Source organism: Vulpes lagopus, chromosome 2 (assembly GCF_018345385.1).
Source record: "Vulpes lagopus strain Blue_001 chromosome 2, ASM1834538v1, whole genome shotgun sequence".
Taxonomy (NCBI): domain Eukaryota; kingdom Metazoa; phylum Chordata; class Mammalia; order Carnivora; family Canidae; genus Vulpes; species Vulpes lagopus.
The window spans coordinates 167,935,844-167,961,955 of record NC_054825.1 but is presented as its reverse complement, the minus strand read 5'-3'; the positions used below and the strand labels follow the sequence as shown (position 1 = coordinate 167,961,955).

At 52.2% G+C, this 26,112-nt stretch overlaps 1 protein-coding gene across 2 annotated transcripts; it reads right to left on the bottom strand.

Annotated features, from left to right (window-relative positions):
- Positions 1–606: 606 nt before the first annotated feature.
- Positions 607–18,832, bottom strand: KCNN4 (potassium calcium-activated channel subfamily N member 4). 2 transcript variants are annotated; one of them, XM_041745661.1, is made up of 9 exons: positions 15,331–18,832; positions 12,134–12,229; positions 10,453–10,880; positions 8,108–8,243; positions 5,840–5,950; positions 5,559–5,677; positions 5,170–5,239; positions 3,869–4,036; positions 607–3,448 (listed from the first exon to the last, which is right to left on the bottom strand). In XM_041745661.1, the coding sequence occupies exons 1-8, from the start codon at positions 15,487–15,489 to the stop codon at positions 3,872–3,874; spliced, it is 1,284 nt and encodes a 427-aa protein (XP_041601595.1). In that variant the 5' UTR covers positions 15,490–18,832; the 3' UTR covers positions 607–3,448; positions 3,869–3,871. The 2 variants fall into 2 exon arrangements, 1 of the variants encoding a protein (XP_041601595.1); XR_005986263.1 differs by lacking the exon at positions 607–3,448 and having other exon boundaries at positions 3,966–4,036; positions 5,559–5,720.
- Positions 18,833–26,112: the final 7,280 nt, after the last annotated feature.

Genomic DNA, 26,112 nt, shown 5'->3' with positions numbered 1-26,112 from the left:
TTTAGTAAGTAAAATGTTTCTCTGAGTTCTCTGAGCTACTTTAGCAAATTAATCCAGTTTAAGGGGGCATTTGTTGGAACCTGCAATCTGTAGCTGGTTGGTCAGAAGCACAGGTGTCAACCTGGACCTTGCAACTGGCATCTGAAGGTTGGGGGGCGGCCGGGGGAGGAGTGCTATCTTGTAGGATTGAGCTCTTAACCTGTGGAATCTGACTCTGTCTCCAAATAGTGCAGAATTGTAGGACACCCAGCTGGTGTCTGAGAATTGCTTGGTGTGGGGGGAAAAACCCTCATACTGGAATTGGGTGCAGAGTCATTAGCAGCTGGGATAGGGTCAAGGGAGGCTGGAAGAGGAGTGGGGCCAGAGCCTGAAGAGGCCTCCCCCCTGCCAAGGTGAGATCTGTGGGTGTATTAATACAATGGAATACTATTCTGCAGTGAGAAAGAGTGAGTGGCCTAGATGGATCTTGTGGCTACTGTGCAGAGCCCAAGAAGCCGGTACACACTAGCATGTAGAGCAGGGTTCAGAGTTGGGCAGAAGAAGTCAGGATGGTGGATAATGGGGATGGAAGAGGGTAGGGAGGGACAGGAGAACTTTTAAGGGGGCTGGAAACTTCTAGCTTAATCTGAGTGGTAGCTGCTCGGGTGAATAAATTCGTAAAAGTTCATTGAGACTGCATTTAAAATGTTTGTGCTTTATGTAAAATGGATCTTAATAAAAGAAAAAAAAAATGAGCTGAGCTAAGGAGCTAGACTTTGATGGAAGGGCAGGTTGGAGCCACAGAAGGGTTTTGAGTCAGGGGTAGACCCAGTCCTATCTGAGTGTTGGGAGAGTCCTCAGGGTCTGGGGAGGCAGGTGCATGGAGGAAGAATCTGCCTCAGCCTCAGCTCCTGACTGGCTCTTTAACCCTGGTAAGCCCCCACCCATCCCTCTCTGGGCCCTCTTTTCCCTATCCAGTCGTCTCATGAGAGTGGAGGCAAAACTAGTAGGGGAGGGAAGAAGCCCAGAGCACCCTGAGACTGAGCCCTCTGATTCATACCTATAGCCCTAGTCCCTGGTGCAAGGCCTCTAGGAAGTGCTGACTTTGTGAGGAGAAGTGCAAAACTGCTGAAAGGGGGGCCTCAGGACCCATGCCCCACTTTGGGGAGTGGGTGCAGGTAGATGGGGACAGATCTGAGATACTTCAGAGCAGATCTCTCATGTGTTCTCTTAGTTTTTTAGTGAGGAGCCGCTTCTCACCATTTCCTACCTTGTGTCAGCAGAAACCACTGTGGTAGAAGGTGAGAAGTTTGGGCCACACCAGGTACTCATTGTTTTCATTCAGTCACCTTCACTGAGATCCTGCATATGCTAGCCCTTGACATTGAAGACACAGTAGAGAACAAAAATGAAAATACGGTGCAAGCATCTCTGAGCTTCTGAACGGGCCTGTGGGCTAAGTGCTGGGGCTCTGGAGCCAGGCTGCCTGGGGTCCGATCCCAGCTCCCCATCTCTACTGTGGCTGTGGGCAGGTTTCTAAATCTCTCTCTGCCTTGGTTACCTCGTATGTAAAATGGGACCACAATGCCCACTTTTAGAGATTTTGTGAGGTCATTTATATAAAGGATTTAGCATGGTGCTGGGCTCAAAAACGATTGTGATAGAGACAGATTCCTGGGGGCTGTGAGAATTTCAGAAAGGGCTTCCTAGAGAAGGGGACATCTAGGCTGCAGTGGGGTGTGACTAGGAGGAATGAGTATGGTAGGGGGTCTGGCAGCACTGCACGAGGGCTTCCTGCAGTGGGAGAGTGCTGGAAATGTCTTCAGAGACCCCCTCCAGTTCCCATTTCCTTTCTTGCCAGAGGGGCTGGCGTCCAGAGGAAGGGCTGTCCGTGGCAGTGGGTGGTGCAGCCCCAGTTTAGCTCTCAGGGCGAAGGAATGAGGCTGGCTGTGGATTTGGAGGGAAATCCAAAGATAGCTCAGCAGAAAAGGATGACTCGCAGTCCAGGCTTCCCCGCAAGTCTAAGGAAGCAAGGATGAATCAGCCTCTCAAAGTAGAATGAAGCCATGGTGGGAAGTGAAACTTCTGTCGGAGGTCCAAGGCCACTCTGCCTCTGACTCACCTCAGACAGGGCTTAGCTGCTGGGTATGAATCTGTCCCTGCAGCCAGATTCTCACCTCTAGACCTGGGTCCTCTTGAAACCTCAGTTTTTGTTTCTTTACAATGGGGTGGAGCAGGGTGGGAAGTGGTCATGGTGATTTACAAAGGGAGGCACACAGTAGGATGTCCAGAAGTGCTAGCCCCTTCCATTTTCCCCTCTGAGTCTTAGCAGATGATGGAATGAGTTATGTGGGATGGTTTGGGGTTCCCGTTAGTCTCCTGATGGGTGAGTAGTCATCTAGGTTCTGGTGAGATGAGTGGGAGGGGGGGAGGGCAGCAGAAGGAAGAGCAGCCATCCATTGTGTCTGAACATCAGTAGCAATAATAAAAATGATTAACTATCTCTCGTGTACTTGGTTCTTAATAAGTGACCAACTCTCTGTGTCACTCCCTGTTTCCATCTTCACAGCAGTTCTCTGGGAAGGTGGAGCCATCTTAGAGGGGAGGTAAAATGTTCAGAGAGGTGAAGTCACTTGCCCAAAGTCACACAGCCGATGGATAGCAGAGCTGGGCTTTGGACCCTGAACCAAATCCTGGATTTGAAGCCTTTGCTCTTGGCCACAGATCTGTGGGAGTGCGGGCTGTTGAGGACATCATCGCCTACAGAGCTGGGAGGGCACTTGGAGGTGTCTTTTATAGATTGGGAAATGGATAGGACAAGAGCTTTCTGCTGGATGACCTGCCTATTGGGAGTATACATATGTTTGAAAAGAGACAGCAACTTCTGGCTTAGTTGAACATTTATTACAAAGATCAGAGACTGGTGAGCTGTGCCCCCCCCCCCCCCACCCGCCTTCTCCCCACCAGATTCTCCGCAGCTCTGGAAACTGTGTTCTCCTTGATTTCCCACCAGGGGGCGCTGCCTCCTGCCACCTCTCAGCTTCAGGCCTGGTTCCTTCCACTCCGCTATCCAGTGGTAACTGAAGAACCCCAGGATCCTGGACTCTGGGCCCCCAGTCCCCACCTCCTCTGGGACCCAGGAGTCTCAGCGCCCCAGGCACCTCCACTTCTAACTGAAAGCCAGAGGTCATCCGTAGCAGCACAATGAGGATGGTTTTGTCCAGGGGATGTGGGGTAGTAGTGACCATTTTCCCATTTGGGGCAGGGGTTGGGGCTGTGTGTATGGCCACAGCCTTTCTCCTTGAGCCAGTGTCTCCTCCAGCCATCAGTGAGTGAGCCCACCCTAAGGTGGGGCCTCTTTGGTCCTTGCACCTGAGGTGCTTATTCATAGGGCTGGGTCAGGAGTAGCAGGGACAATGTCCTTGACCTCAATCCTAAGGAAAGTAGCTTGGTTCTTCCTCCATGGATCCTGGAGAGACAAACAGAGATGGATAGATAAGCAGGCCAGAAGCCAGAGAGAGAGCAAGAGCAGGGACACTGAGGTAGAGATAGACACCAGTGGACAGAGGAGGAAGGAAGAGAATGGGTGTACCTGCCACCAAGAGACTGGGCATTTGGACAGAGGGCACGAACACACCCAGGGACAGGCAGACTGACCATACGAAGAAAGAGGGAGAGGGTATTGACAGCAAAGGGGGGAAGGAATGTTTCCTTCCTTTACTGCCAGTCCAGCCCCAAACTTCAAGTCCTTTCCTCCAGACGGGCAGAGCAGAAGAGAAAGGGTAGCACTGTCTCCAAGGCCATCCCCTACCCCTTTAACCACATGGGGTGTTATCCACAGGTACCCTTTCACCAGGATCATTGTCTGCCCGAGTCCCAGCCCCCTCACCAGCTACGTGGCCTCCTGGCTTGGTTCTGGAACCTGCCTTGACCCCAGGGCAGTGCTAAGCAGCTCGGTCAGGGTGTCCAGCTTCCCTGCCAGTGCATCCATCCGCTTCTCCAGGGCCTGATGTGAGCTGCTCAGTCCCAGCTGCAAGTCACACAGGATCATGTGCATCTGGGCAGAGAGGGGGTCGGAGGTATCAGGCTGAGATCGATTTCTTCCTTAACCCAGCTCTTGGCTCGGTGCTTTTCACACATGGTTTACATCTTCTTAAAAGCATACGGAGTGAGGATTCCATTCCCGTTTTTACAGCTTTGGAAACAGGCCTGGAGCAGTTAAATGACATGCCCAAGGCAACACCCAGAGTCAGACCCAGTACATAGAAGATAGGTGCTCGCTGAGTATTTGTGGAATTGATGAATGACTTCAAAACCCACATAGCCCTTTCATTACCCTCTCAAACTAGGATTCATAGCTTTATCTTTGAGGGTGTTGTGACCTTTCTATGAGAATTCTTGAATTCTCAGTTTGGGGCTGGATAATCTTAAGAAATTACGACCTGCCAGTTCTGGCAGATCCAGGCCACCACCTCCTTGCTGAGACCTGCCATGAAGTTTAGGGACCTGCATCTGTGACTGTACTTGGCCATGGCATTGGTGCCAAGGGCCACTATTTGAATTGTCTCGGGCTAATGAGAAAAAGCAAAGCCACTTGATAATAAGCAAAAGGTGCTGTGAGCCAAACAAAGGGATGTGATGTCACCATCCCCAAGCACTGGCCGAATCAAGTGGTCCCAGCAGAAGAAGGGCAAGCTGAGTCAGCCTTGGCCAGGCAAGCTTGCCCAGTGCGGAAGCCCCCGTGGCCTGGGGCCCCTCTTTGCAATAGTAACAGAGCCTGGCTTTTACCAAAACCATGTGCCCTGTCTGTGTCAGTGTTGTTAATTTGCATTTTATTGGTTTTACCGTTTGTGTTTGAACTGGTTTGTATATTTGCTTTGGTTTTATTGTCTCAGAGTCATAGTTGGAAGGAATTTTATATCCGTCCACATGTAACTCAACAATAAAAATAATGTAAAACCAAACAGTGGAGTTCTTTGTGCAATTTCTTTTCTTTTCTTTTCTTTTTTTTTTTTAAGTTTAAAAGGGATGGGTCTCCTCCGTGAGTTTAAGAAACTCTTACATCATTCATTCAACCACAAACCTCTATTGAGTGCATGTGTGTGCACCAGACACATGTTCCCTGTGTTGGAGCCAGCTGTCCCCAGCAGCTGTGCCAACCTCCAGACCCTTCCCACAGGCCCCCAGTACCTTGGAAATGTCCACCATGGAGTTCACTTGTTCTCGGAGCTTTCTGTGTTTCAGCCGTACCTGGCGGAACCTGTGGGAAGAAGATGGAGGTCAGAAGTGACCCCAGCTCGTGGGTGGGATAAGGGGAAGAGAGCCTCACATAGACGCAGTACAGCGAGGAAGCGTTGCCAGTGCTGAAGCACCCATGAGCCCATCTTCTAGGTAGAGACCCAGGTATCCTGACCCCCTAGACACTGAGACGTGCAAGACAAATCATCACAGACAGTTACTGTGAGGTCTAGGTGGACAGCTGTTCAGTAAGCCACAAACACACAGGTGTCTCGACCTGGGCACACATTCATCTTTGCACACCGTGAAGAAAGGAGATGTGCACACAGAGAGGTCCTCACCTGTTAATGGCAGCCAGCAGCCTGCGCTGGTGCTTGCGGGCAGCTCCACGGTCCTTCCTGCGTGTGTGTTTGTAGAACATCCAGGCCTCTTGCAGCACTCGGGCAGCTGACTCCTTCATCTGGGGGTGGGCACAGTGTCAGCAGAGGCAGACACCTGGGGCTCTGGGAGGAGGGGATGGTGTCTGAGGGAGGAGAGGGAGGGCTGGAGCAGGAGGGGATGGGGTGGGGACTTCTGGGTCTGAGGGAGGCATGTGCTGTGGGTGCTGTATACCCATCCTCACCTCTTTGGCATACTGGATGTCCATCATGAAGTTGTGCACATGCTTCTCTGCCTTATTAAACTCCAGCTTCCGGGCCACCACGGCCACCAGCAGGGCTGTGCAGCAGACCCCCTGTGGGCACAGCAGACAGGAGGCCTTTGGGGCTCCCGTGCCACCAGACTCCCTCCTTGAACCCTCACAACAGCCACATAAGGCAGGCATGACCACCGCTGGTTGACAGACAAGCAGGCCCAGAGAGGAGAAGCAGGGTCCCACAGCCCTGAGGGTTAGAGCTGGGATCAGAGGTCATGTGTCTGAGTCCCACTGTGTTTGTAGTGTTTATACCTCCAGATGCCCTCTTTCGTTAAAGTTATGATTGGAGAGGGGAGAAGGACTGATTCTGGGTGAGAAGTAGGCCTTGGGCTCCTGCCGGAGCCCTTCCTCCCCACTACTCAGGCCCAGTTGGCCATCAGGTCACCAAAGGTGTCCCTCCCCCTCCTCCAGCCCCCTTGGCTCCTGCCCAGTTTTGTCCCCACCCCTTCCCTTCTGGACCATCTTCAGCCTTCCCCTCTCCTGACCTGGACCCCAGGGAGATCTAACAATTATGGCCTTGCCCCCTTACCCTAATATAGGCTCCCATTGCCCCCAAACTTCTTACCCTCTCTTTCAGAGCCTTCCAAGGTCTAGGCCTCACCTCCAGACAACCCAGTCTGGCTTCATTCTGTCTCAGCTGCCCAAGCATCTTGGTCTAAACACTCCTCCCTTCTCCCAAGGCCTCTGATCCATCAGATGCTTGGTGGCACCTGCTGCTCTTCCTTGAGTTACAATTAATTTTCTTCTGAAGCCTTCCCCTTCCCCAAGCTGTGTCTTAGCTCATGAAAAGTCTGAACAATTTGCTAGTTACAAACACTGGCTCCAGGATTCCTTGTGTTCCAAGCCCTGCTCTGAGCACATTCCTTAATTTCTCAGAGTCTCACCTTCTTCCCTGTAAAATGGGCACACCCTCACAGTATTACTCTGTGGATTCCTTATGCTAACACCTGGAAAGTGTTCATAGCAGAGGCTGGCACAGAGTGTGTACTTGATAAAGTTAGTTATGATTATTCCATTGTGCCGGGGAACCTCTTGGCCAGGAGCTGAGCTGTGAGCTCTAGCACAAATTGCCTGATCTCTCTAAGTCTGTTTCTCTTTGTGTCAAATAAGGGAGGAGGTCCCGGGCAGCCCTAAGGGTCCCTGACCCTTTGGTGTTTCCCTGGCCAAATCTCTGCCCTCTTTCCTGGTCCAAAAGACTCCTGTGGGGGAGGGGATTGAACTTCCCTGTCAACCTATCCAGCACCAGTGGAAATGCAGCATGTCCCAGAATGGGTTGGGGCTGGGGACCTGAGTCCCTGAGGGTGGGAAGAGCCAGGTCTCATGGGGAAGTGAAGGCCAAGGCCTTGGGTGCTGGGTCCTGAATGGGGATAGGGGCTATGTAGGGGGAACTGGATGTCTAGGTCTATGAAGGGAAGGTGGTAGATGTCTGGATTCAGGAGGAGGCCAACTCTGGGGAGTCTCTGCCTCTTCCTTGAGGACATGAGCTAGGGTGGGGGCAGCTGGATGCTTGGGACCAGTTACAAATAACAGCCTTCCCACCTCCACCCCATGACCCATTTACCGAGCATTTCCTATGTGCTGGGCACTACCTGAAACCCTTTATGTGGTTTGATTAATTTCAGGAACCCCATGAGGAGTATACTAGTTATAAGTATCCCCATTTTATAGATGAGGAAACTGGGAGATTATAGGCTTGATCCCAGCTTGGCAGTGGCAGGAGGAGGATTTGAAGCCAGGCAGCGTGACACCCCAGGCATGCTTTTCTTTCTTTCTTTTTTTTTTTTTTCCAGGCATGCTTTTCATGAATCTGTAGCCTTAATGGAGACTGGAGACTAGGTTCCTGGGTCCGAGAGGAGCCTAGGGCTGAGAAACCAGGGGCCTGTGTCCTAGATGATTGAGAGGTAGACAGGTGAGGAGCCTTCATAAGGCTCAGGGATGGATTCCTGGATTCTAGAAGGAAATGGAGCTGGGAAGTCATTCCTGAGGACAGTGGAGTCCAGGGTCTTAGGTTCCAAAGAGAGCAAGGACTTAGGGGATGGATTCCTGGATTTTGAAAGTAAATGGGGCTGTGGGCATCCAGACACCCAGGTTTCTCGGGGGTGTCCTTCAGTGCTTTTGTTGGCTGCATGATTTCCTTGGGCCCAGGGGATGAGCAGTTGGGGACAGGGGTAGGGTCTCTGAGAGGGCTGTACTCACCATAACTCCAGTGCAAAGGCAGACAATCTTGCCCCACATGGTGCCTGGCACCACATCTCCATAGCCAATGGTCAGGAATGTGATGGGGATCAGCCACAGTGTGTCTGAAAGGTGTCCAGTGGCATTAACTGCCTGCCTATGGGGAAGGATGGGTTAGTTCTGATACTCTACCCCAGGGGTTCCCATGATGTTTGATACTCTACAGTCCCTTGAAGCACTCAGAGAAAAAGTCAGTTAAGTTCTGGGCTTAAGGAGAGCCTGCCTGACTTCCTCTCTGCTGTGTGAGCTGGGCAAGTTGTGCTCAGCCACTCTAGGCTGTGGGTTTTGAACCTAGATCCAGCCAATTGCAAAACTTGTTGGTTTTAGCTAGGCTACCAGGACTGCTGCTTTCAGATTGCATGGTTGAGGGGTTGAGGGGGTCAGAAACCCAGCCCAAGTTCCCCTTGTCACACCCTGGCAGGGATCTGCATCCGCCCAGAGGAAGGGGCACCTTTTTCTTTTCTTAAAGATTTTATTTTTTAAAAAAGTAATCTCGGGGATCCCTGGGTGGCTCAGCGGTTTAGCACCTGCCTTCGGCCCAGGGCGTGATCCTGGAGTCCTGGGATTGAGTCCCACATTGGGTTCCCTGCATAGAGCCTGCTTCTCCCTCTGCCTGTGTTTCTGCCTCTCTCTCTCTCTCTCGAATTAAAAAAAAAAAAAAAAATCTTTAAAAAGTAATCTCTACACCCAACATGGGGCTCAAACTCACAATCCCAAGATCACACTCACAATCCCGAGATCGAGTCACACGCTCCACTGACTGAGCCAGCCAGGCGCCCCAGGGGCACTTTTCTCTAATGTTCATAAAGATGTTGTAAGGCCTATACAGGAGGCCCCTGTCAAGACTAAAACGGCAAGATCCTGCCCTCCCTTCCCCTCACTTCATAAAAAGGGACATTTAGTTCCAGCCATGGAAAGGATTGAAAATCCTGATTTGTCTAAACTTGAGCCCATAGACCCCTTGCATCAGGGTCAGCAAGGAAAGCTTCATTCATGAGGCTCCAGACACATCAGACCCACTACACTAGTGTCTGGAGGTGGGGACTGAATTTGCACTGTTAAGCCCTACTCCCCTCATCCCAAAGTATATTCAAGTTTGAGGACTTCTGCTTTGCGATTTAAAAATTTGACCCACCCCCACCCTCCCATGTTTCAGATGGGAAACATGTGGGAGGAAAACTGAGATCTTGCAAGATGAATGAGTTTTAAATTGTGCAAGATTAGAATTGCCCGGGAGACCTCAAAGTTGGTACAATTTGATACCCATTTTACAATTGAGGGTCAGAGAGGACCTAAAGACAGCTCTTATCATTCCCCGCTTCCCCTCTAGAATCCTTTGCCAGATAGATGTACTAAACCAGAGGTTCCCAAACTTGAGCAGGGGTCAGAATCACCTGTTAAAACAGATTGCTTGCCCCTACCTGCCAGAGTTTTGGATTTGGTAGGTGTGGGTAGGGCCTAAGAATTTGGATTTGCAGCAAGTTCCCAGGTGATGCCGCTGGTCCTGGAACCACACTTTAAGAACCACCGGCTAGGGGAATCCCTGGGTGGCTCAGTGGTTTAGCTCCTGCCTTCGGCCCAGGGCGTGATCCTGGAGTCCTGGGATTGAGTCCCACGTTGGGCTCCCGGTGCATGGAGCCTGCTTCTCCCTCTGCCTGTGTCTCTGCCTCTCTCTTTCTCTCTCTCTCCCCCCTCTGTCTTTCATGAATAAATAAATAAAATATTAAAGGGAAAAAAAAGAACCACTGGCTAAGATCCCCCCCTCACTTTATCTGCAAGAGAGAGCGTGTGAGGGCCCGAAAGGATACAAGCTCAGCATCTAGTCTGTCCAGCAGGCAGCCTGGAATCCTGTATCAATTCAGTTCCTTCAGGGAATTCCCTTCCAGAGCAGCCCTAAATCACCACCGTCCCAGGATCATGGGCAGCACCTACAATGCATCTGTGCTGATTCAGAACAGGTGTCTCTGACCTCCAAGGAGGCAGCTGCAATCTTTGGCCAGCCCCCAGTACCTGGGTTTAGAGATTGACTAGGTGCTTGGAGACTTGAGGCAGGACAGGTGAAGCGGGAAAGGAAGGGCTTGCTAGGGTCTGTGTGTGTCTGGGGAGACTGAGGCTGCCAGGTGGGGGAAGGGCAGGAGCTGGCCCATTGGTTCTTCCCGGCGCCCGTGGGTGAGTGTGGGCAGACGCGTCCTCCTCCGCTTTGCCCCAGGGGGCCCAAGCTGTACCACCTCGCGGGGCAGCCCTGGCGGTTAGCGGCTCCTCCAGATGCTCCGGGTACCCGCACCCCTCACCCCCAGCACCCTCACCTCTCGGCCACCGACAGCACCCAGGCGGTGGTGAGCCAGAGGCCAAGCGTGAGGCAGAGCAGCAGGCGACCCGGGTGCGTGTTCATGTACAGCTTGGCCACGAACCAGTGGCGGAAGCGGACCTGGTTGAGCGCGCCGATGCTGCGGTAGGACGCGTTGAGCAAGACGCCGCTGCGCAGGAGGACGGCGCGGGGCACCAGGTAGAGGCGCAGCAGCATGGCCAGCGACAGCAGCGCCTCCCCCTCATCCAGGAAGCCCGGCCAGGACTGCGTCGCCGTGGGCCGGGACCCCAAACCCTGTGCGCACGGCGGACCCCGCACCGGCGCTGGGTGCAGCCCGCACACCGCCAGCTCCAGCACGATCTGCGCCGCCTGCCGCCCGGTCAGCGCCACGCGCCAGTCCCGGAGCCCGTTGTCGGTCATGAACAACTGCGGGGAGGGGACAGACGGGGGAGGGGGTCACATGAAGGTCAGGCGGCCGCCTGCCTGCCAGTGCCAGGAGATAAGGGGGGCGCGCCCCGCGGGGCCAGGGCGGGAGGGCGGGCGGGTGGGGCTGGAGAAGGTGGAGGAGGAGCAGCGGCAGGACCTGGGGAGGACGTCTCTTCACTTTCTTCTTCACCACCACCCACCCCCTCAGCTTCGGCCCACTTCCAGAACTTCCTGTGTACCCCACGTGGCTGTATAGACTGAAGATACAGGGGAACAAAACAGAAATCCCTGCTTCCCTGCAGCTGACATTCCACATGCCCGGAGCCCTCTCCTCCTGTTTCTGGGGACAAGGGTAGGAACTAACTGTAAACCTCATTCCGTTAGCAATGACAACTAACATTTACAGGGCACTTTGAACGTGCCAGGCACTGCTCTATCTCCTTCACATATGACTCAGGGAATCGTCACAACACGGTGAAATCGAGAGCATTTTTACCCCCATTTTGCAGATGCAGAGACTGAGGCCCGGGTCCCCTGGGTGTAGCAGCACAGCTGAGCTACAAAACCAGGCCACTGACTTGTTCGAATGACTGTTATTAATGATAACGTGTACTTTTTACTCAGCAGGCCCCACAAGGGGGAATTACTACTCAGGATGGATAAGCTCCATTTTATATACAAATGTTTGGGGGGAGGGGGTAGAGAGGAAAGGGGTGAACGCAACAGGATTTGGGGATGTGAGGGATGGGATGAGGGGAGGAGGGTGGAGAGCTGAGTGTCTGGGTAAGACATGAAATAGAAGGGGGCAATGGGTGGAAAGACACCCCCACCCCCACCCCAGAGTCTAGGAGGTAATCGGCACAGAGGTGGGGAGCTCAGGAGTCGAGAAGGACCCGCAGGCGCATAACCTAGACTTCAGGTTGCTTGGGACTGGAATAGATGGGGCTGCAGGGATGGAGGACAGAAATCTAGGGGGCTGGGCCTGGAGTGAGGCTGCCTGGGGGTGGGAGCTCTCAGCATCCACAGGAATGCAAGGGGAGACAGGGCTGCAGGTGGATCTCCGGGAGGCTCAGTCTGTCTATCTGTGGTTATTCTCAACTTGGTCGGTGAGGGTGTGGACAAATCTCAGGGTGGAGAAACCTCATTACTCAGACCAGGAGGAGGAGAAGGTGGAAAGTGTGAGCTGACAGGGTGTGGTGGGGGCTGGGGGGGGGGAGTAGCAGGAAGGGGCCCAGGGGTGAGGTCTGCCCTACCTGGACCTCTTTGGCGTGAAATGCCACGATAAGGCAAAGGAGCAAGAAGGTGGAAATGCTGATCATGCATTTAACCAGGAACAGGTAGAGCGCCCACTGTTGGGAGGGATAGAAAAAGGGGTAAGATCCTAGGTCCCCAACCAGTCAGTCCCCTCTACCTTCCTCCCATAATGCCATCCCTTCTCAATTCCTAATTTCCTGGCCTCCTCCACCCATCCCCCTGCCTGTCCTCCTGGCAGACCTGGTTCTACCTGATGTCTCAGTTTTGGGGAACTCTCAAAACCATCATCTTGTCCCCAAGGAGACCATCATCTGCCCTCATCGTTCCCAGCCTCCCCTTGCCCATCCTTCCCTGGCTCAGATGCCAGTGTCTACGTTCCTCTTCGGCCATTCTCCTAGGACCCACGTGTGAGGCGAGACCTTGCAACTCAAAAGTCTCCTAGGTGTCTTTTTAACTCCCCCATCCCTTCAGTTCCTCAGTTAGGGGGTCGGGGAGTGGGGAGGTTTGGAAACAGACATCTGGCCTCTAGAAAGTTCCTCCCTTCCCTTACACACAGCTGGTCCTGCCCTAGAAAGCAACCTGCCCTAGAAGTTCTCTCAAGGAGCCTGGAAATGATCACCCATCCAGTATCCAAGCAGTGAATGACACCCTCCCACCCCCCAAACCCCCCCTACCTAGGGAACTGGGTCCCTGAGACCCCAGCCCCAGCTCTGAGGGAGGCCCCGGAGTCCTGGCCCCTGTGTCTCCTTCCCCCTGCCCTCTCTCCTGGCTCTAAGCCCAGGGCAGATCTGGCCGGAAGCACATGGCCTCCAGAAACCACGGAGAGATTTTTTTTTCCCCTTTCTTTGTGTGGCAATACCTTGGAGAGATCTAGAATTCTGGAAGGAGGGATTTAGGGGGGACCGGGGCTGCTGGAATCCCCTAGGAGGAGTGGGGAGGAGTCCCTGCCTGAGGAGTGTTGTCAGGGAGAGGGGGCCACCTGAGCTCCGGTGCTGAGCTTAGCACCTGTTTCTCCTCAGATGACTGCCAGCTCCCCTTGCTGGGCCAGGGCCCCACCTCTGTGCAGGGGAAGAGGGCCAGCTTCCTGCCCCAGGGGGCCTGCCCCCCCACCCCTCCCTGAACAATGGTACTGTTGTTCCCAGCCCTCCCCTACCCCTTCAGCCTTCTAAGGCTCCCCGGTTCCCTCTTTTTTTTCCCTTGTCCCCAGTCCCACTCCACTAGACACACCCCCTGCCCACACTGCACCCACTTCTCTGGTGGGGCCCTCTACTTTGCTAGTTCCTCTTCCCCCAAATCCCTGACTAAGTCTCTGAAATTTCTTTGCCTCTGGGTATGTTTCTGTTTCGATCTCTATTTTCGTTTGAGGGTCTCTGTTTCTGTCAGACTTTCCATCTCTCTGTGCCTACCTCAACTGGGGGAAGCTCTGTCTTTCTCTGTGGCTGTACTTCTGTCTCCTACTACATTGTTGTCTCTTGTCTCACACCACCATTGTCTCTCTGTGTCTCGGTCTCTCCATCACAGCCTCTCTCTGCCCCTCCCCCTCCTGATATCTCCATCGTGTTCCCCTGCACTGGCCCAGTTGGGCACCTGCCTCTCCTCGAGCCCCTCCCCCCCAGCAGGTGTCTGGGTCCCTGAAAAATGAGCTCCTAAGATAGCAATGGAGGTGGGGAGGAGGCATGGGTTTTGTCAAGGCACAAGTAGAAAGGGGGCTGAGGAGGACCCTTAGGGCCATGTATCTCAACCCTCACCCCCAGTTTACAGTTGGGGAAACTGAGGTTCCGAAAGTTGCAGCAGTTTCCCCAGAGTTCAACTGCTGGAGGCAGCAGCCTGGCAAATGGCAGAGGGAAGGAAGAACGGAGAGGTGACAAGAGAGAGGGAGGGAAGGATGGGGTAGGAAAGACCCCCTCGTCCCTTCCCATCTGCCCAGAGCTCATGTCCTCACCTCCCCTGCAGGGCGGGGTGCTGAAGCGTGGGAGCGGCGGGTAGTCCCTGGCCATGCTTCCTGTTGGCATGGGCTTCGGTGGCCCCACCCCCTCTGTGCCCGCTGCCCTGGCCTCGGCTGCCCAGCCAGAGGAAGCTGGCCTGCCCTGACCCTCCATGTGGCTCCTGGTCACTTCCAACTGCCCTCCTCCTCTGCCCCCAAATCCAAATCTCAGCCTCCCTCCTCCAAGAATGCCCCCAACCCAATCCTCAGGCCAGTAACCCCCAGCCAGCCCAATTCCACATCCTTTACTCCAGACAGTTCTCCAACCCCTCCTTTCCGATTAAGCAATTCCGTTCCGTCCTTAAGCCACTGATTCTGACCCCTGTCCTCTATCTGCCCCATCATGGTCCAGACCAGGGCTGGAATGTGCCGAGAGCCTGCTCAGACCTGTTCTGGCCCCACCTGTCCCTTTCCTCCTTGCTCACACTACCCTGGGTCAGGTGCCCCTTCCCCCAGAGACGCTCTAAGACTCATTCTTCAGACCCAGGAGCCCGGGCTCCCGGCCCCCTCCTCTGGGACCTAGGAGGCCAGACCATTGTGAACCCACTTCTCCCAGACTAAGTAGCATGCAGACCCTGGGGAGGTGGGGAATGAGGAACACGGGAGGGGTGGGGGTTGTTTCCATTTCCATTCCACCCCCACCCCAGCCAGTTTCTTCTGGTCTCTGCTCTTGGCCTCCCAGGCCCTGGGTAAACCTGAGTTTAGATAAGGACCAAGGAGCCGCCGCCTACTTGGAAGAAATTAGCCTTTCTCCCCACCCTCCTGTCACTGAACCTGAGGCTCCCTCTCCCCTCATCTGTTCTTGGGAGACTGGATGGTCTGATAAGCCCACCCCCTGGCCTCCAGGACTCCTGGACCTGCAGCTGCCCAATTGCAAACCTTCAAACCCTGTCCTTTCCTTTTGCATAGAGCCCTGAGCATTTACCTCCTTTGGGCCCCAGGAGTCCAGACCCTCCGCCCCCTCCTCCTTCAGACCTGGGAGTCTAGGCTCTCTGCCTCTTCCTCAGACCCAGGAGCACAGACCCCTGGCTTTTCCTCCCTCAGATTTAGGTTTGCAGACCCCCAGGTCGTCCTCCCTCAGATTTAGGTTTTCAGACCCCCAGGTCCACCCCCCTTAGACTTAGGAGTCCAGACCCCGCAGCCCCCTCCTCCCTCAGACCCAGGAGTCTCAGCCCCCACCTTCCCATGCCCCAAGATAAGAGCTCCACTCACCGGGCACCCTCCGAACCATAGCATCTCCGCGTGTAGTACCATGAGTCCGATGCCAATTCCCGCCAGTGCTAATGCCCAGCCAGCCAGCCACTTCTCCTGCTCCAGCAGCCGCTTTCGCCGCTGTAGGGCCCCCAGGCCTGGCACCAGCTCCCCGCCCATGGCCCCTGCGGTCTTGGGGCTCAGCCAGCTTCCTGCCCAGGGTCCCCCACCTCGCAGCACACAAAGGGCAGCCACTGTGGCTTGCAGGTCCTCGGCCCGCTCTGCTCCTTGCTCTGGGGCTCTTGCTTTGAGGCACAGAAGGAGTCTGTGCCCTCTGGGGGTGGTGACGGCTGGGCAGGGCGGGGAGGGGCTGGCGTGGCCCTTGGGCAGAGGGGAGGCTCCCTAACCTCCCTTCTCAGTCTAAGGAGGGACCGGGGTGTGTCTTGGGGCAGAGCAAGGAAGAGGCGTGCATCCACGTGGATAAAGACACATACTGGCACACAATAGACTGTGTCACACACAACGGTGCACCGTGTAATACACACCTAAACTCAGCCACACTCAGACACCACAAGACACCGGTTGATACACCCTCACACACGGCACGGCCGGAGACGGAGCCTAACACACATGGGCACACAACACAACCTACAGTGAGTGACTCACAACTCCCGATGAGCTTGGAAACCCACAGCCACACCCAGACACCACACATATGGTGTGACACACGCCGGCACTCAGCAAGGAAGGCAGTGCTCCTGTGGTGCACATGACCACCCAAACATTGTCCACACACAGGCAAAAACGCCGCAGTCAAAACTGGCACAGTGTTCTCTTACACAAACAGCCACTGCCAGACTCCACATTTGAGGCACATCTATAGCTACGTTAGCACAACACATGCTAATCATTAGACAGACACACAATATGTTAGTGATACCCGAATGCCACACTCCATATACCTGTGTAAACCATGCACTAATAGTGTCCCAAATATTATACACCCATGGAGTGACACCTGACACGTGCAGACCACAAGCTTTGTGTCCACACCATAACAGACCTCAAGCGCCCACACACAGAGAAATGCACACTGATACACAACGTGGCACATGGCAACTCAAATATATATGCTCATAGAATGATTCACAGCACATACAGACCCGCCACGACACACAATATACCCCAGCGCACAATGCCATTCAAATGTACAGTTAGGACAGTGGGAATGGATGCATGAAGAGACCCACACAGAAACCCAAACAGCGCATACCCAAAGTAAGATATTCTGATATATTTTGGCGCATCACAGAGGACACAACCCAGAATGGTACCCAGGGGAAGGAGGAGCAGGGCACGGGCCACATGGATCCTGAATCCCAAATGCAACAGGCACCGAGTAAAACATGCAACGTCTCCTCTGACTGACAAGCCACATCTGAACTATGCCCACATGCGGCCTGACGCGCGATATAGTCAACATGCATGGCCACGCAAACACAACATAGGCAGAGCCATACACAAATACAGAATGACACAACCTTTTTTGGACACCATGTATCACATAAAACACAGAGGGACCCACTGGCACAGCCAACACCTACCCCTGCAATGACACCACACATAACACCAGGGCATACCCTCCGGTGCAGTATAAGACACAGCCACACAAACACAACACGCTTTGAGGATGGCCACCCAGGTTGTGTTCTTAGCAGGGAAAGGAGAGGCCCGTGAAATGGACATACCCCTGGACATGACACACAAGGTCACATCTCTGAGTGATAGCTCCCCTTTACACAGATAACACACATAAAGAGACACAACACACAGTGACATACAGAAGAGCAAATGCAATGCAGAGTGATGCACTGTGACTCCTAGAGTGACACACAGTGTGGAATGTCCCTGCGTGCAGCAGCATGGAAGTACTACATGAGATCTGTGTGCTGCCCATCAGGACACAGATCCAAACCCTCCTCAGGCAACACATGGGGAGACGCTGGCCTGGGAACACAGAACACCCTGCACACACCGACCTCTGAGACACTGCTGGTGGCAGCAAGGTCACCACTCTAGCGAGAACTCACAGACCTAACCCCACTCCCTCCCACACCATATGTCATGCAGGAACATGGACCCGCCAGCCGCAGGGAAACGAGACACTCACGCACAGACACGTCTGGCAACACACCAACACAACCCACACAGACACACCCAGAGACACCAAACCACACACACAGACACGCCCAGTGACAAAAACACAACCCCTGCCGGTGCCCCGCCCGCTCCATGGCACAAATGTGATTCCCACTGTGGGTGAGACACGGCGGGAGAGTGATAGAGACACACCCGGGCACACCCAGATACCACGCGTGTGCCCGTTGGGAGAAAACGCTGCCCCGGGCAGTCTTGAGGCTACAGCCGGAGCACCCCTGCTACCTGCCACCCCTGTGGCCTGGCACGGGTCTCTGCACCTCTCCTCCCCCCTCTCCGGTTCTCAGGCCTTACCTCGGACTCCTCCCTCGTCTCTCCTGCTCTGGAAGCTTCTGGGTCTGTTAACTTTAGCTCTGGCTCTGCCTTTCCCTGTCTCTCCTGTTCTCTCCTGTTTCTCTACCTCTATCTCTTCCAGCTCTGTCTCTCAGTATCTCTGACTCTCTCCATCCTTGTGTCTGTTTCCATTCCTCTCTCTCTGGCTCTGTGTCTCTCAGACTCTTTGTGTCTCTGTGTCTCTCTTAGCATCATCGCTGTGTCTCCATCTTTGTGTCCCCCTGTTCCTTTAGTTCATTCTCTCCCTGTCACTGTCACTGTCTCTGTCTCTATGCTCTCTCTCTCTCTCTTTCTCTCTCCCCCCCGGAATGCTCTGTGTCCCTGCCTTTTGCTGACCTTAGGTTTCTCTGTCTTTGTCTGCGACTCAGTTCCTCTGCCTCCGGACTTCCTTTAGGCCTCTCTCTGTCTTGCTGTCTCTGGTTCTGTCTCTCTCTCTGGACCCCTCCATGCTTGTCTCTGCCTCAGTTGCTCTCTCCTGGGGGCAGCCTTGTCCTTTCTAGTTCTTCCACCAGCCTCACTCAGGGGCAAGAGGCCAGACAACAGAGGCTGCAGCGGCCCGAGTCGGAGGCCACGGAACGGAGACCTCCAGCCCTTGCACAGCCGTGCCTCAGTGCGGGGGCCCTGGTGAAAACTGATGGGGTGGGGGTGGGAGGACAACCAGAGAGCCCCTGAGTGGTGCAGCTGGAGGGGGAGAGAGGCAGAGACAGGGAGAGAATGTGAGAAAACCAAAGAGGTGGAGAGAAGAGACGTGGAGGTGAAGGGAAAGCAGAAGCTGGGATCGAGACATGGAAGTCAGAGCAGACAGGAGTTTTGTCTCCAAAGAGACCACAATAACTAAGAGAGAAAAGCGGAGCAAAGGCTGGTCACGGGAGAGGCCAGGGTGGGCAGCAATGGGGTCACAGTGGGAAAGGCACTTGCCTCCAAACGGAAGTTCTGGGATGTGGGGGTCAGTCGGTAGGACACACCGCTCCAGAGCCAGCTCCCTCCAGCCCAGGGAGGGGCTGAGCCAGGGGGTGGGGGTGACTCAGGGCCCCAGAGCTTCCTGTGACTCAGCCCTTGGTCCCAACCCTGAAGCGGGAGTGGAGAGGGAGAGGGGTCTCTGTGAAAGAGAGGGAGGAGGAACACCAGGGGACCTCTCTGCATAGGTTGCTCCTCTCAGAGGAGGGGGTGGGTTGCCGCATGAGACTTTGAGGGGAGGAGGGGGGATGTGGACTGCTAGGTCTGAGGGTGGAGGGGGCTGGGAGCCTGGACCCCTGGGTCTGAGGGAGGAGGGGCTGGAAACCTGGACCCCTGGGTCTGAAGGAGGAGGGGTTGGGGGCCTGGACTCCTGGGTCTGAGGGAGGAGGAGCCTGGGGGGCTGGATCCCTGGGTTTGAGGGAGGAGGGGCTGGGGGCCTGGACTCCTGGATCTGAGGGAGGAGGAGCCTGGGGGCCTGGACTCCTGGGTCTGAGGGAGGAGGGGCTGGGGGCCTGGAACCCCCGGGTCTGAGGGAGGAGGGGCCTGGAGGTGTGAGGGAGGGGGGACTGGGGGTGTGAGGGAGGATTGGCTGGAGGCCTGGACTCCTGGGTCTGAGGGAGGAGGAGCCTGGGGGCCTGGACTCCTGGGTCTGAGGGAGGAGGGGCTGGGGGTCGAGGGAGGAAGGGGCTGGATCTCATGCTCCTGGTCCAGGAAGGCTAGAAGAACGGATTCCAGAGTCCCTGGGACTTTTCCTTGGCCTCATCCCAGCTGCCCCACCTTCATCCCAGCCCCATCTCCGGGCCTGGAAAGGTCCCAGGTGCCTTGGGGCCCAGCCGGAAGGGGCTAAGGACAAAGGGTTGTTTAACTGGGCAGGGTGGTGGAGGAGAGTGAAGAGGGTGTCTCAGGCGGAAAGGTCACTCGTCGCCCCGGGCTTGTGCAGGGAAAGGCGGGGCGAGCCAGGAGGAAGACATCCTTCATGAAAGTCAGAGGCTTGTGGAGGCAAATCCACCACGGCTGGGCTTTTTGATTTAGGCATTTGGAGGCTTCAGGGCACGGGATACTGCCACCTCGTGGTGGCCTTGGGAGCCGCAGGCACCTGCTGGTCTAGTTTCCTGTGAGCATATATGGAGCACCTACTGAGTGCCACGTTCTGCTTCTTGTTGAGAGTGTAGTAAAAACAAAACAGAATCCCTGCCCTCAGAAAGCTTTCAGGCTAAAGGAAGTTTGGTGGTTCCCTCGATCTGCCTCTCATTCTAAGTCTTTGATTCTTTCTTTCTCTATCTTATCGGCCTTGTTTCTCAGTTTCTATCTCCAGGTGTTTTTTTTTTTTTTTTTTTTTAAGATTTTATTTATTAATGAGAGAGAGAGAGAGAGAGAGAGAGGCAGAGACACAGGCAGAGGGAGAAGCAGGTTCCATGCAGGGAGCCCGACGTGGGACTTGATCCCGGGACTCCAGGATCAGGCCCCCGGCCGAAGGCGGCGCTAAACCACTGAGCCACCCAGGCCGCCCATATCTCCAGGTTTTTGTCTCCAAGTGCATACCTTTTTCTTTCTCTCTGTTTTTGTTTACTTTGTCCATTATATATCTTTGTTTTCCACCAATTAAAAATGATGTACATCATGTTACATCATATATACATTAAATTATGTTTATAATTTAATATATATACTATTTAGTATAAAACTGAATAATTATATCTCACAGTCTGGGAGTCGTGACCACTGAATATTTTTGTGTAGACTACAGCCTGAGTCAGGGATGGACCTGTGTTCACATCTAGCTCTGTGATCCTTAGCTGTGTGTCCTGTAAAAAGGGGATGATACCTATGTCACAGGAATGCTTGAGAATTAAATGAATATCCACAGTCCTCAACACAAGACCAGATATGTGTTTTGTTGTTGTTTTGTTTTTAGAGGGTAGAGCGGCAGAGGGGGAGAGAGAGAATCATATGCAGGCTCCATGCCCAGTGCAGAGGGGACTTGACCTCACAACCCTGAGATCATGACCTCAGCTGGTCATGATCAAGAGTTGAGTGCTTAACTGACTGAGCCACCCAGGCACCCCGGACCTGGTATACATTAAGCACTTGGGGTAGATTGTCTCTAAAGCTTGCAGCCAATATTTCCTCCTGTCTGTGCTGGCATGTGACTTCAATCTGGCTACCTTGTTTGTTGCAGAAATGATACTTGGCCTGCTTGCGGTCCAGTTGTTCAGAGAACTAGAAGCCTCTTCTTTTGTTCTCTTAGAACTCTAAGACTACCACGCTGTGACGAAGCCCATGGAGAGGCCATGCAGAGGAGAATCAAGCCACCCTGGCCAAAAGCCCAGTCTAGCCCCAACTGAATAAAGCAGCATGAGTAACCTCTAGAGAGGCAAGCAGAAGTGCCCAATCAACCCTCAGGATCACTAGAAATAATATACTTTTTATTTTGTTTTGGGTGCCTGAGTGGCTCAGGTGGTTAAGCATCTGCCTTTGTCTCAGGTCATGATCTCAGAGTCCTGGGATCAAGCGCCGCCTCCACCTCCTGCTCATCAAGGAGTCTACTACTTCTAAAAAAAAAAAAAAAAAAAAGGAGTCTACTTCTCCCTCTGCCCCTCCTCCACTCGTGCTCTCAGATCTCTCTCAAATAAATAACGTCTTTTTCCTTTTTCTTTTTTTTTTTAATTTTTTATTTATTTTAAGATAGTCACAGAGAGAGAGAGAGAGGCAGAGACACAGGCAGAGGGAGAAACAGGCTCCATGCACCGGGAGCCTGACGTGGGATTCGATCCCGGGTCTCCAGGATCGCGCCCTGGGTCAAAGGCAGGCGCCAAACCGCTGCGCCACCCAGGGATCCCAATAACGTCTTTTTTCAAAGACACTAGATTTTGTAGTGGTTTGTTACACAATAATAATAAATATCATACTATTTTGTTCTCTTTCATGTTTGAAGTTTTCCATAATAAAAAGATATATGTATACATATGAATATGTATATAGTTGACCCTTGAGGAATGGGGGCATTAGAGGTACGGTCCCCACACACAGTTGAAAAATCCACACATAACTTTTGACTTCCCCCAAACTTAACTACTAATAGCTTACTGTTGACTGGAAGCCTTACTGACAGCATAAACAGTTGATCAACACATATTTTGTATGTTATACATATTATATACTGTATTCTTAGCTAGAGAAAAAATGTTAAGAAAACCATCTGGAAGAGAAAATACATTTATAGTACTGTATTTATAAAAAAAAATCTGTGTATAAGTGAATCTGCACTGGTCAAACCCACATTGTTCAAAGATCTCTCTATATATATTATATCATATATATCAATATATATATTCCGCACATATAATGGAATAGAGATAATAGAAATTGTACTTTATAAATTGCAGATGGTATCATTTTGCTTCTCTTTTCGCCTCTGGGTCTTTCTGTACTCTTCCAATCTCTGTGTTTCATACCTTTCCTCTCTCTTTCTCTCTGCATGTCTAGTCCTATCTTACCAAAACTATTCCTGCCACTTTCCCCCTCCATCTACTTTGTTCTATCACATTGGCCTTCCTGTTGATCCACAAACCTGCCAAGCTCTTTCCTGCCTCAGAGTCTTGGCGTTGGCTTGTCCCTCTGCCTGAGTGCTTTGCTCTCCAATCTCCTCGTGAATCATTCTCTTATGTCATCCAGTCCTTTGCTCAGATATAGTCCTCTTTCTTGACCATTGATCATTTCTTTAAAAATGATCCCCTCCTCTATAAAGAATCATGTATCCTATTTAATTGTTTTGTCTTCATGGCACTTGGGATTATCTAAATAATCCTATTTTCTTATTTGTTTAATTGCTTAGGACAGGGATTTTGTCATCCCCAGTGTTCAGAACAGTGCGTGGCAATAGGAGACCCCCAATGGATATTTGTGAAAGGAATGTTCTTATTCAATGGTACTGATTGGCTGTCCTTTGACTCTACCCTCTTCCTGTTCCACACTGTCCTGGAGGTGGGAAGGATGTCATTTCTTCATTTCCCTGTCCTGTGTCCCTCCACCCCAATTTGTTAAGTTTCGGTCTGTGGCTCTGAGACCCAAAGCTACAGATCTGTCCTTGGTGCTGAATAGGGCTCCCACTTCCATTGAGCTGGAGAGGTCAGATGAATCTTGGGAAAGGAGTGATGCGTATATGATCCGTCCAGGCATTGGGACATCTGGATCACTGAGAAAAGGCATACATCTGAGTTCCTAAGGGAAGGAATGCCCAGGTCACTGTGCATTCAGTAGGTATTTGTCTTAACTATTTACATGCTTATCTATTCACATATACATACATTCATACATATATACTTTTATTTTGGAAAACTTCAAACATACAGAAGTGAAAAGAAGAGTATAATAAACCACCATGTACCCACTTAACAACTACCAACTCATGGCTAATTGCATTTCACCTCCACCCACTTCCTCACTTCCTCTATTATTTTAATGCAAATCCCAGACATGATATCATTTAATTATATGTCGTATTTTGAATTTTGTTTCTTTTCATTGAGTTACAGCTTACACACTGTAAGGTTTGAAAATCTTAAGCACGCAGATTGATGCAACTCTCTCTGTGTATGGGCATGTGTGACCAGCACCTGATCAAGCCATAGGGCATCTCTCTTGTCACAACAGGGTTTCTTGTTCTTGCTTCCAATTGACACACCAGGGATGGTCACTATTCTGACTTCTATCACCAAAGATTAAAAAGCCACCATATGGGAGTCCAAAGACCTGGGCTCTGGCCTTAACTTTGCTGTTGGCATTATTTTTTTTGTATGAAATGTACATACGTGCAGAAAGTACATAACATTCAGAGGTATATTTTGGACAAATAGTCATATTGTGAGCCCCCGTGAAATCACCCTGGGCACCCAGAGAGAATATTGTTATATTGGTCCTCCCTAGAACCTTTCTTGGTGTTCCTTTGTGACAACAATCCTTTCCCAATTTCCAGAGGAAACCACTACCTCCACTTATGGGAAGTTTACTCCTCCTAACCCACAGCCCTCACACACTCTGTTTTCTTTTTCCCTCCTTCTCCCTCCAACCCTTCAACACTCAATGAACCCTGGCCCTGAATGAGAGACCAGTCTCCTCTCTCTTTTCCCTGCCTCCAGTCTTACTCCCCCTAGTCTGTCCCCTGAATGGTCACAGGGAGAGCTTCCCATCACTGGGCTTCCACCATGCTGTTCCCCTGCTCTAAGTCCTTCCATAGATCCCCATTGGCTGTAGGGACAAGTTCAGGGAACTCTGTCTTCACCTGACACTTTAAGCCCTTGGGGACCCTGCCACTCTCTTCATCCTCATTGTCCCTCCTCACACTGTATATACAACCCAAGCCTTTGTGAGTACTGTCCTTCCTACCTGGAATGCCCTTCCTCTGGCTGCTTTGCCAATTCCTATTAGTTATTTAGATATCTTTTCAGAGATTAATTCCTGTCAATAGCCTTCCCTGGTCTTCCCCTTTGGAGCTCCCTTAGCGCCCTCATACCTCATACTTTACCACTTGTGAGACTCAGGGTTTTTCACTGTCTCCTTCCAGACCAGGACAGAAGGGTTGGATCTGACTCATTACTGGGTCCCTGGCATCATCGAGGTCAGAATAGATGAAAAATGTTTTCTGACTGTCCCTCCCTGCAGCTCTCTCTGTATCTTACTTGTGCCTGCCTTTGTTCTGCTGTCTTCTTGCAATTTAGCAAACATTTCCTGAGGCCTTGGCATGGGCTTGTCCCTCTGCCTAAATGTTGTTCCGCACTCTGTCCACACTATAACCTTCTACTCATCCTTCAGGACCCAACACAGGTTTTGTCCTCTATGTAGCCACCCTGATGCTCCATTGCCTCAACCCTCAATCAGAGGTATCTTCTTTACCTATTAGCTTCTAATCCAACCACTCCCTATTTACCCACCCACCCCCAATCTATTGGAGGTCTATGGCCATCTGGGTGCTAGCCTGTGTCCACTATCAGACCAAGAAGTCCTCCAGGGTAGGATTCACCAGGATCTCCCAGCACAGAAGAATGAATTATAAATATCTGTGGACTCTCTCCTGAGATTACTTCTATTTTTGTGTTCTCTCTCTTTGAATTGGCTAGTCCCTCTGCCTGGAATGCTGTTCCCTTCCCTGTCCATATGGCATGCTTTAAGACATGTCCCCAGGTTCTCCTCCCTCTGGCAGCAGCTTCAACATATTCCTCTCCAACTCTGTGTCCTTTTATATATGCATGTCCCTCCACCATAGGCTTGTGGCTGTCTGAGTGTGGATCTGCCTCCCTCACATCAGACTAGGAGCTCCTCCAGGCCTGGGAGTCACCTCCAGGGCCCCAGGGCCCAGTGCATGGCTGGGAACAGAGGATCACATTGAATGATGGATACCTATGTGTATATATCTAGGTTTGGTAAATTAATGCTGTTCTCTTATCACCTTTCAGCTTCATCTCCAAGATCCACATCTGAAGCAGTAGATGCACAACTAGAGGATTAAGGGCTCTCCTTTCTTCTCCTACTTACATAAATTCCCTCCCCAGGACTGCACAATGTTTTCTTCTCCACTGGGTCTTCCACACAGTGTTGCTTCTGACCAGGGATCTCTTTATACAATAAATGAAGTGTGGCAATGGACTCATGCCCATGCATTTCACTGGTCCTGTCTCATATATCTTCACCTAAAAGAATCTCACCTGATAAAATAATGGGATGACTAAGTTATTGTTGCCTGATGGGAGTCAATACCTTGAAAGGATGGGGCTGTGTCTTATAGGGTACAGCATAAGCTTTGGGGTGATGACCATTTTACAGCCTGAGAACATGAGTCTGGGTATCCAGGGGTGGCAGGGGATCCTCTCACTGTTACTCCTACCACTCACTTGCAGAATTTTTGCTTCCTGTTCCCCATAACCTTGAGCTTTGCTTGTTTGGAGTCTTATTTCCCAAGGAAAGAATGCTTCCACTAGAGGACACACCAGTGGTTCCACTGAATTGAAGGTGGACTACCCACTCTTGCCACGGGGATCTTTTTTAAAGATTTTATTTTATTTATTTAAGAGAGAGAGAGAGAGAATGAGCAGAGAGAGAGGCAGAAGGAGAAGGAGAAGCAGGCTCCCCTCTTAGCAGGGAGCCAGATGTGGGGCTTGATCCCAGGACGCTGAGAGCATGACCTGAGCCAAAAACAGATGCTTAACTGACTGAGCCACCCAGGCACCCCAGTCATAAGGATCTTTTTAAAATGTAAAGCATGTACACAAGGGGACATGCTATATGACTCCATTTATGTGA

Excerpts from the sequence above, each read along its gene's own strand:
- KCNN4 (XM_041745661.1), bottom strand. The coding sequence starts at position 15,489 with ATGGGCGGGGAGCTGGTGCCAGGCCTGGGGGCCCTACAGCGGCGAAAG. Across the intron at positions 10,881-12,133 it reads TTCACGCCAAAGAGGTCCAG|TTGTTCATGACCGACAACGG; the intron begins GTAGGGCAGACC and ends CCCTCCCCGCAG. Across the intron at positions 5,951-8,107 it reads GCCTTTGCACTGGAGTTATG|GGGGTCTGCTGCACAGCCCT; the intron begins GTGAGTACAGCC and ends CTGTGCCCACAG.